At 38.7% G+C, this 10,155-nt stretch overlaps 1 pseudogene and 1 gene segment (V, D, J or C); one reads left to right on the top strand and one right to left on the bottom strand.

Annotated features, from left to right (window-relative positions):
- Positions 1 to 3,379: 3,379 nt before the first annotated feature.
- On the bottom strand, positions 3,380 to 4,115 carry LOC146363544 (Ig kappa chain V region K-25 pseudogene; annotated as a pseudogene).
- A 623-nt stretch (positions 4,116 to 4,738) lies between these two features.
- Positions 4,739 to 7,656, top strand: LOC146363545 (Ig kappa-b4 chain C region-like). The segment is given in 2 exon segments: positions 4,739 to 6,306; positions 7,204 to 7,656. Coding segments are annotated over 2 exon segments (462 nt in total).
- The last annotated feature ends 2,499 nt before the right edge of the window (positions 7,657 to 10,155 follow it).

Below are 10,155 nucleotides of genomic sequence, written 5' to 3' on the forward strand. Positions count from 1 at the left end.
ACTGTCTTTCTCTTAGAAAGGAAAAACAAACAAACCCAAAACTAACTGGCATGATCAGCCTAGCACTAAAAAACAAAAAATTTGCAAGATAAATCACAGAGAAGGTTTTGCTTCCTGGTAGAACAATATGTTGTAGGGATTAGAGCTTCAGGTGCCGTGACATTCTTCTGGCTTTAATGACGTACTGATGGTCTGAAGTCAGATTTAAGAGTCACTACCTCTGTTCATTTTCCCCACATCATATTTACTGGTTGCCCACAAGTGCTCCAGAATATTACACAATTCTGGAAAGTCTGGGGTCCTCTGACCTAGTTCCACCTGCTAAATACACAGAGAATTTTTCCCCTTTTTTATTACCAGGTGCACAGTTCACACAACACTAATGTTCAGCATTAACGCTTCATGGCAATGTTTCATCACTGGAATGTGAGTTTCTTCTCCAGGTCTGTACTGTTGCACTCATTTTGATCCAGACCCAATCATTTCATTTGGCTTTTCTCCCTTTTTTCTTCAAAATAAAACAAAACCAGAATCTCTCTTTTTTTCTTTCACAAAAGTTAACCTATTGTCCTGCAACCTGGAGAGGTAATTGTCAGCAGTGGATAAACTCAGCATTTGATAACAAGCGTCTGCTAAATTTACACTATTTTAACATTGATGTGAGCTATGGGCATGTTCATGAGTGTAAGCTGATCTTCATTGCATTTGTGTGTTAGTAGGCTTGCATGCATGTGTGCAGTGGAGCAGGATTCAACAGGGCCTGTCTCTACTTCAGCTCCTTATCTCCCCAAAAACAAAGCATTTCCATAAAAGCTGCCTTTCTCTTGCGCCTCTCTGCTTGTCCCTGTGTGTGTGTGTGTGTGTGTGTGCGCAGTGTTGGGAAGGTTACTTTTAAAATGTATTCCATTACAGATTACATGCCCCAAAATGTGTTTTGTAACGTGTTCCGTTACTATTGCAGTAACATATTCTGAATACTATTGCTGTGTGATTTATTACTATTACTGAAGGTTTCTCGCCATACCAATTAGGGCTGCCACGATTAGTCAACTAGTCACAATTACGCCGACTATCAAAATCGTCGACGACTAATTTAATAGTCAACACGTCGTTGGAAGCCTTGTAAGATCCCAAAAGACGCAGGAATAAGTAGTAGGATTTAATAGTGTAATAACAGACTGAAACAGAAGATGGCAGCACTGCATGTACAAGGATGCCAGCTGCCGTTAAACCCGAAGAAGAAGCAGCAGTGTCCAGTATCATAACTGTGTCCAAATTCAGGAACCGCATCCTCCTTTGCCCGCATTTGTAGGCCGATTGCGTTACAGCGACACGACGAAGACTGTCCAAATTCGAAGACTCCGAAAAATGTGGCTTTCATTTCCCCAGACTTGAATGATGGGTCGGGTGTATACTTCGTGGCCCAACCTATCCCAGAATTCACAGCGCGGCCCTGCTCAGTTTCCAACAATGGCGGCAGCTAGTTAGTTTTAATATTACTCTTATTATTCTTTCTGGGTCACAAATAAACATATTTTCAGGCAAGAATGTAGCTGTGTAAACTTTAAATATCTGCTCAGTTTATCAGAACACCACATATTTTCAAAAGCACTCCGACGTTTTCGGAGACATCTGTTACCCACCAGCTCGATAGCTAGCCGGGGTTCAAGGCTCACTAGAGCCGTGAGAACACCGGACTCCCGGCAAATCGTTTTGAAACCCACCGCCGTCCTTCACTACTCAGGTTAAACATGATATATAAGTCACTTAGATAACTGTTATTGTTTGGCTTTTTGCAGCATTTATTTGTTCCTAGGTAAATCGGTTTGGCTGAGATTAAAGTTATAGTTTTTACACCGCTGAATAAACATCAAGCAGACAGTGTTCCCAGTCCTGACCTGACTCAACCTGATACTGGTTCAATGATTTCATTCTCAACTCTGTAACTGTCTCTCCATCTGTCTTTTTTTTTTTTTTTTTTAAGAACAAATAAAGACTAAAACTGTTATTTTCTTTCTCATAATGACAACATTCATGTTTTAGGTAATAAAGATGTTTTGCAAAGTGAATTTTAGTTGAAATCAGACATTTTATTTTATTCAAATCTACAAACCTTCATGAACTTGGTGAATATATTTTTCATTTAGAAGAATTTAGACCAACTCTGCGCTCCAACATGATGTCTTTATTTTACACTGGTAAAATAAAACACAGGCTGAAAGAACCATTAAGGAGATCTGCATTTTGGCAAAAGCTGAAAAAAGTTTTAAAATTGTTCAGGTTATTTTTTGTTTAAAGTTTGGTAGGTTGTTGGTGGTGTTGCTCACCTGCACCAGACAGACTGGTTCATGAATCAATGCTGGGACCTGGTTACCACGGAAACAGTCTCACCAGACTACAAAGCAAGTCTAAAGAAGAAAGAGTCTTTAGTGTCTCTAATGAGCTGTTTGTTCTGAGGAGAACTCACAGACAGGAGAGTCAACGAATGCAAGGAGTGATTAGAAAGAATCTGAAGAACAAAGTTTTAATTTCATTGACGAACAAGGAGAAGATTAAATGAATGATGACATGAACAAATAGTCAAAAAATGAAAACACCTTCTCATGTTCATGTTTGATGATATGTTTACAGTAAAATCTTAAATTCACAGGTGTTTTATTTTGATCCTCGCTGATCAGGAACATTTCTTTTTATTTATTTATTTTTTTGTTTTTAATTGACATTTGGGAATCACTGTACAATACCATCAACTTCAACAACTTGTATTTTTCCTTTTTTCTGTATTTAAACAATTGGTCATTGGTCAGAGGGCCCGGTGGCGCCAGTGTCCGGCAGCCTCCCCTCTGTCAGTGCGCCCCAGGGTGGCTGTGGCTACAATGTAGCTGCCATCACCTGTGTGTGAATGGGTGGATGACTGGTTGTGTAAAGCGCTTTGGGGTCCTTAGGGACTATAAAGCGCTATACAAATACAGGCCATTTACCATTTAACTAAAATATCCACACAAAAGGAATGAAAGAAGAAAAAAGAACGAAAGAAAGAAAAAAGAAAAAGAAGCAAAACAGAAAACATTTCCAGATTCTTGTCTTCAGATTCTTATGGCTTGATATAGATTTAGTGTCTTTTTTCCACTTTGAAGGGAAAAGGTCATTACTGAGACTGATCTTGGTTTCTGTTACTGGACCACTTTTGTTCTTTAGTTAATTAAGCACAAATTTGTGCTAAATGTCTTTGAGAGAAAATTTATTTTCGTGTGTGTGTGTGTGTGTGTGTGTGTGTGTCCTCAGTGAACTGTATCAGTCTCTGCAGTATCTTCCAGCTGCAGCAGTCACTTCAGTTTCTGTTCAGTCTGACTGAGGGAGGTTTTTGTACGACTGTTTTTCACTGTGTGAACAAACCTTGACTGTTGATATAGTGATAACTCTGACAGTAATAAACTGCTGCATCTTCAGCCTGGACTCCACTGATGGTCAGAGTGAAGTCAGAGTTTGATCCACTGCCTGTAAAACGAGCTGGAATCCCTGATTGTCGACTGCTAGCAACATAGATGAGCAGTTTAGGAACTCCTCCATCTTTCTGTTGGTACCAGGCTAAAAGATGGTAGTTGTTATAAACATGAACATTCTGACTGGTCGTACACTTGATGCTCACAGTTCCTCCCACAGCAGAGCTCACTGCTCCAGGCTGAGTCACTGTGATCTGTCCTCTGGACTCTGAGGATACAGAGACAAAAACATAAAGCAGCTTCATGGTTTTGTGGGCTTCATTTCAGAGGGACAGATGTTGATAGAGGAGAGGAGTTTGATTCTCTGGACTTTACCTGTGAAGCAGCAGCAGAGGAGAGTCCAGATGAGGACGCAGATCAAAGTCATGTTTTTGATGAGGAGGATTTCTGTGGCTTCTGTTGTGATGAAGGACAGCTGTCAGTCATCCAGTGTTCAACTCTCAGGACTATAAACTCTCCCAGAGCACTGGAGCATGGTGCTGCTGATGCAAAGTGCCTCTCTATGGAAATGATCAGACTTTAGCTGTTTATCAATGGATCAAATGGTATGTTTGGAATTTATGCTGTGTACAATGACTATAAGCAGCATTATTTATTTAATTTTTGTAGTTTTCAAAAACTAAAAACAATATTGTAAAATCTATTGCATTTTTTTTTACTAATTTAAATACAAATGAATATCTCGTATTGTAAACGTTTAATATTTATGGTTTCTCTTTCTCATATCAGGCAGGATGAGATCAGCTTTGCTGGAAATTTTATCTTAATCTTTACCTCTTTACAACTAGAAATGGGCACTCATCCTTTTCATAACTCCGTGTATAATTTTGAGTTTTTCCTTACCTTTAATATAGACTCCTGCGTTTTAACTTGAGGGTATATTGTATTTATGATTAGGGGGGATTGTTTTACACTTTATGGTGGAAATACCTGATGGCAGTGTAAGATCTATTAAAGGTTTTTTGATACTGTACATTGTATATGTACGTTTTAATACTTTGTACACTACAGACAGTATATAGGATGTGTTGTGGTTGACTAGGTGAGTGGGTTGGTGAACTGTCTTGTTTTTATTTTTCTGTGTGGTTTGTTTTTCATTTCTATTTTTCTTGTGGCTTGTGTGCATTTTTTCTATTTTTTTATTTATTTGTTTATTTATTTCTTCTTTATCTACAGTCATTTGTTTCCAGGAAACATGCACCGTTTTTCTGGTCATGTTACTGAAAAATGTTACTGGTCATGTGACCATTCACAGGTCATTTAAGAAGGCCCTGCTTGGTGTTTCATTGTGTGATAAAGAGCAGGTGTGCTTGAAACATCAATAGGTGTGATAAATAATGAATTTGGAGTTCTGCAGTGTGGGAATCCTGTATTCGTTTTTCTTTGTCTCATGTTTCTGGCTCTAAACCTAAACCTTCCCCACAGGATGAGGAGGATGTGCATAGATTCCTTTTTGTTCTCTGTTGGTCTTTCTGCTTTTATATCACAGAGGATGAGATCAACTTTGCTGGAAATTGTATCTCAGTCTTTTTTTCTTTCTGTTTCTATAATATTTAAACAGCTTATGGTGTACATTGGATACTGTCACAGTCCGGGTTGGCTACTGGAAAATTCCACTGAGTCCATGTTCTCCTGTTCCTCTCCCGGGGCGGAGCTGTCATCACGTCACCTGGAGCTAATCATACTGTATTGCAACACACAGTCTACCACTGGGACTTCAAATTTATTTGTAAAATTTAAAGCCATTGAAGCGACATTAAGGATAAAGATGATTTTTTTTTTAGTTCTTATTTGTTTTTCACTGGCAGGAGAAAGCACTCCCTGGAGAACAGAAACGACATCCAAGGCCTCCCTGAGTTTGAAGCTCAGATGTAACCAGAGGTGGCAAAAGTACAGATACTACTGTTAAAAAATACTTCAATAGAAGCTGACGTACTCATTCAACTTCTTTACTCAAGCAGAAGTAAAAAAGTACAGTCTCTGAAATGTACTCAAAGTAAGGAAATAAAATAGAATAAAATCATCAATCAGCTGAAAAACTAAATCAAACATAGAGAAAAAAAACTTTATTACTGTCAAGTTACACTCAAGAACTGGAAGACTGGATTAGACTTTGCCAGTAAAACATTTAAAAGGTCAAAAACAGTTAAAAGATGAAGTTTTTTCAGCATGACTGGAAGAGAAAATTACAAAGGAGAAAAACTGATCTGACGCAAATCACAACATCTGTCAAAGATGGTGGAGACAAAGTTATGGCACTGATGGTTTTGGCTGTAAGTGTAGCTGGGCCACTAGTATTTATTGATAATGTTACTGCTGATAGAGGTAGCATGTCACAATCTGGGAGGCAGATCGTCTGGAGGAGGATTTGGACCCAAACGCAAGCACGGACGACAGCGTAGCTGTGAGCAAGTTTATTAACAATGAAAGGCAAAATCTAAACCAGAGCAGAGCATTTTGAGGGCCTTGAAGGTCTGCACTTCAGTCACATCCTAGTTCTTTGAGTCAGATTCCACTGTGTTGGTGTACACAGTAAAATTGTGAAAATGTGTCATTGTCCAAAAACTTATGGATCAAACTATATTTAAACTAGTGTTGTACGATGTTATTATGATGGTATTTGAAGAAGTCATATCAGCTGAGTCATTGCTGCTGTGCAAACAGTGAATGATTTTGTTGAGTTTGTTTGTTTCAGAGTCAGAGAGCCGTGTCTCTCTACAGTCAGAGGTTTTTGTACGGCGGCTCAGTGAGTTTGTATCACTGTGGTGGACTTTTGGTGGAGGAACCAGACTGGATGTTGGAAGTAAGATTATAATGTTTTTAAAGAAACTATATCGAGGTTTAAATGTTAGCTTTATAACAATGAAGTATTCATGTAGAGGTAATATTATAACCATTATACACTGGAGGCTGACTCCATCAGCTTTAATTCGATTTTATGTCGACATTTCTGACATAAAGACAATGCATTGTGTAAATAATATAAACTGTCATCAGCCTGTGATTATTTTCTCGTTTTAAATCACAGTCACTGTTTCTAAGATGAATTAAAGGTAACTGTCCTCAAGTTAAACAGAGTGAAGATAAAGATTTCTGGTGTTTTACTTAATCAGTAAAAATGTAGAATTCACTTAGAAATCATAAAAGCACTACAATAAATGACTGAAATTCACATGAGGTAAGTAGAAAACTTGTGTATTATACAGAACGGAGGTTTTTGAAGCTTAACATCTTGTATAATTGTTGCCATATCTGCTTATTTTATTTCCAGAAGTTAAAGATGGGCATTTGACAGTGTGCAGCACGTCTGGTGTTTCTGTTGTAGCAGATATCATTTCAAATGTCATTAAAATCATGTAAGCAGTAAAAAAAAAAAATCCACATCATTCAAGTAGTGCTATTAAGTTTCTTATCTCCAACAAGTGATGTGTTATAGATAACTGATGATTTTGAAGCTAAAATTGTTTTTGTAAATGTTTCCACATCTGCTTCTTTTATTTCCAGTGTAGTTTGAACATATTTCAGCTCAAACTGTGTGATGATTCTCTCTGTGCTGATATGCATGAGAGGTTTCTTAAAGGGAAGTGAAACAATGTGTGAGTTAATGACTGGTGGAGCAGAAAAAACACCTGACAGAAACTTCTTAACAGAGAAATTCAAATTGTGCTCCCTGTGCTCTAAGCTGATTGGTGTTTCCTAGGTGATACCCGCCCCGCCCTGAAGGTGCTGGGTCCCTCCAGTGAGGAGCTGAAACAGGGGAAGGCCACGCTCATGTGTCTGGCCAACAAGGGCTTCCCCTCAGACTGGAGTCTGTCCTGGAAGGTGGATGGCAGTGGCAGCATCAGCTGGGAGGAGAGCAGGAGCCCCGTGGTGCAGGAGAACGACGGCCTCTACAGCTGGAGCAGCACCCTGAGGCTCCCTGCAGACCACTGGATGAAGGTGGGCTCTGTGACCTGTGAGGCCACCCAGGGCTCCCACACTCTGGTCTCAGAGCCACTGATGAGAGACCAGTGTCCCCAGTCCTGAACTATATGTGACTTTTATGCTGGTCTTACTTTCACACTGCATTCTGGAGCTTTTTTTTTTTCTAATTTCTTCTCTCATTTTTCATTGCTTTGTTTAAAGTTTAAAGTTTGTTTAAAGTTTTAAAGAATAAAAAAAATCTACATTAAATAAGAATCGAGTGTTTGTCTTACTTTTGTGGTGATGTCAATATTAAACTCTAAATAATGATTTCCAGGATTCTTATTGGAAACCAGTGTGCTATCTGTAGAAAGTCAATATGAGTCAGTAGAATTAAGTCACTTTGAATACATGAAGTTAAGCGAAGTTTATGTTAAAGAATAAGTGCGAAGGGGAATTGATAAGAACTTAGAGATTATGATTTTATTACTGAGAATATTGAGCGACACCGCCGTTATTCATGCAAAGTCATTGCATGCTGTTTAATGAATGTTTCAGCATGTTGTAGCTTGTTATATGAAGCAATTTGAGTTCTCAGGTGGAGTAGAAAAGCGCAATATAAGAATGAGTCAAATGATCAGTGTTGAGGTAGGTATCTTAAAGTATTCTATTATGCAGAGTACTTTTTTAAAGTAATGCAGTACATTATTTTGGTGTTTTTCTGTAAAATCACCTGAAACACACCATCTCATAACTATCATTTAACAATAAGAACTTATAGGCTACAGTCCCTCACGCCAATATAAATCCCTATCCTAATGAGGACACACATACAGTGGCTTGCAAAAGAATTCGGCCCCCTTGAACTTTCCCACATTTTGTCACATTACAGCCACAAACATGAATCAATTTTATTGGAATTCCACGTGAAAGACCAAAACAAAGTGGTGCACACAAACTGCTGTTCACAAACGCTGTCCATCTAATCTGACTGAGCTGGAGCTGTTTTGCAAAGAAGAATGGGCAAAGATTTCAGTCTGTAGATGTGCAAAGCTGGTAGAGACAGACCCTAAAAGACTGGCAGCTGGAATTGCAGCAAAAGGTGCTTCTACAAAGTATTGACTCGCTGAATAATTACACACACCCCACTTTGCAGTTATTTATTTGTAAAAAATGTTTGGATTCATGTATGATTTTCGTTCCACTTCTCACGTGTGCACCACTTTGTGTTGGTCTTTCACCTGGAATTCCAATGAAATTGATTCATGTTTGTGGCTGTAATGTGACAAAATGTGGAAAAGTTCAAGGGGCCGAATACTTTTGCAAGCAACTGTGTCTTCTTTCTCTTGGCATTTAGGTATATGAATGCAAAGCCAAAAACACAAAGTAAAGATTAAAACCAGCACAAAGAGAATTCAAAGTGATCATCACAGTGATTCTGCTGTTAAACCACAAACAGGTAGAAACAGAGGCTGCAGCCTGACTGCTCATGCATTTGTTACCTGTTGAAGTTCAGGGTCTGGCTGCTGGGCTGGAGCCAGCATTCACTTAGCTTAACATCCCCCTGGATTCTTGATTAGCTTAGCATTAGCATGCTGTCTGTGCAGAACCTTGCAAGCAATCGAAATCGTGTTACCGGCATAATGTTTAGTTACTTTGTGCTTTAATAAGTACCTCTTAATATATGCTGCAGTGTTACAGTTAAATAATGGAACTATTTGTTCAAAACAATAGTGAGTAAATAGTGATCATGACTTACATATATAGTAGGTGACTTATATATATGTATAGATTATATGTATTGTGCTATTTCTTACTTTTTGTGTTTTCTGATTTTGTTACTGTTTGTACTGGAGCACTGTAACCAACATAATTGGTGGAGGAAACAGACTGGAATTTGAAATTACATTTACACTGATTGTAAAAATTAAATATGTATAAGGGTGAATGTTAACATCACAAAGATGTTGTATTCATATAGTAATACTGTAGCACTTTCCTCAATTACTTTGTAAATAAGGTGATGGACTTGAGATCCAAAATCTCCTCAAGTGCCTCCCCTTATGAAGATGCCCCTTGTTGTCCCGGGTCATTTACTTCTTTTCCTCCAATCACACTCAATGGCTTAATTGCAGTAATAGGTAAAATGAAATCCTCATCATGCTCCTTAGATATATTACCTCCCTCTGTCCTGTCTGGGACTCTCACCAGCATTGGTCCCACATTACTATCCATCATCAACAATTCACTGAGGCAAGGCTGTGTCCCGTCCTATTTTAAACATGCTGAGGTAACCCCTCTGTTAAAAAACACAGAATCTAGATCCTACCTCCCCTAGTAGTTATCGTCCTATTTCAAGATTGCCATTTATAAGTAAATTACTAGAAAAGATTGTAGAAAATCAGTTCAGGTCCTTACTATGCTGATTGCAGATTTTTGACCCTTTTCAGTCTGGCTTTCAAAAGCAGCACTCTACGGAGACCGCTCTCTTAAGGGTCTATAATGATCTACTAATGGCATCTGATGCAGGAAATTGTTCCGTGATCATTTTGCTAGATCTTAGCGCAGCCTTCCATACCATCGACCACAAAATCCTACTCAACAGGCTGAAGGTTCTGGCTGGTGTATCTGGCACCGCCTTAGACTGGTTTTCTTCCTACTTATCAGACAGGACTTTTTCTGTTAGGACTGACAGGTTCTCCTCTAACACTGCTGCCCTAACCTGCGGGGTTCCACAGGGTTCAGTTTT

This window comes from Perissodus microlepis, chromosome 22 (assembly GCF_051167445.1).
Source record: "Perissodus microlepis isolate ML-2025 ecotype Zambia chromosome 22, ASM5116744v1, whole genome shotgun sequence".
Classification (NCBI taxonomy): Eukaryota; Metazoa; Chordata; class Actinopteri; order Cichliformes; family Cichlidae; genus Perissodus; species Perissodus microlepis.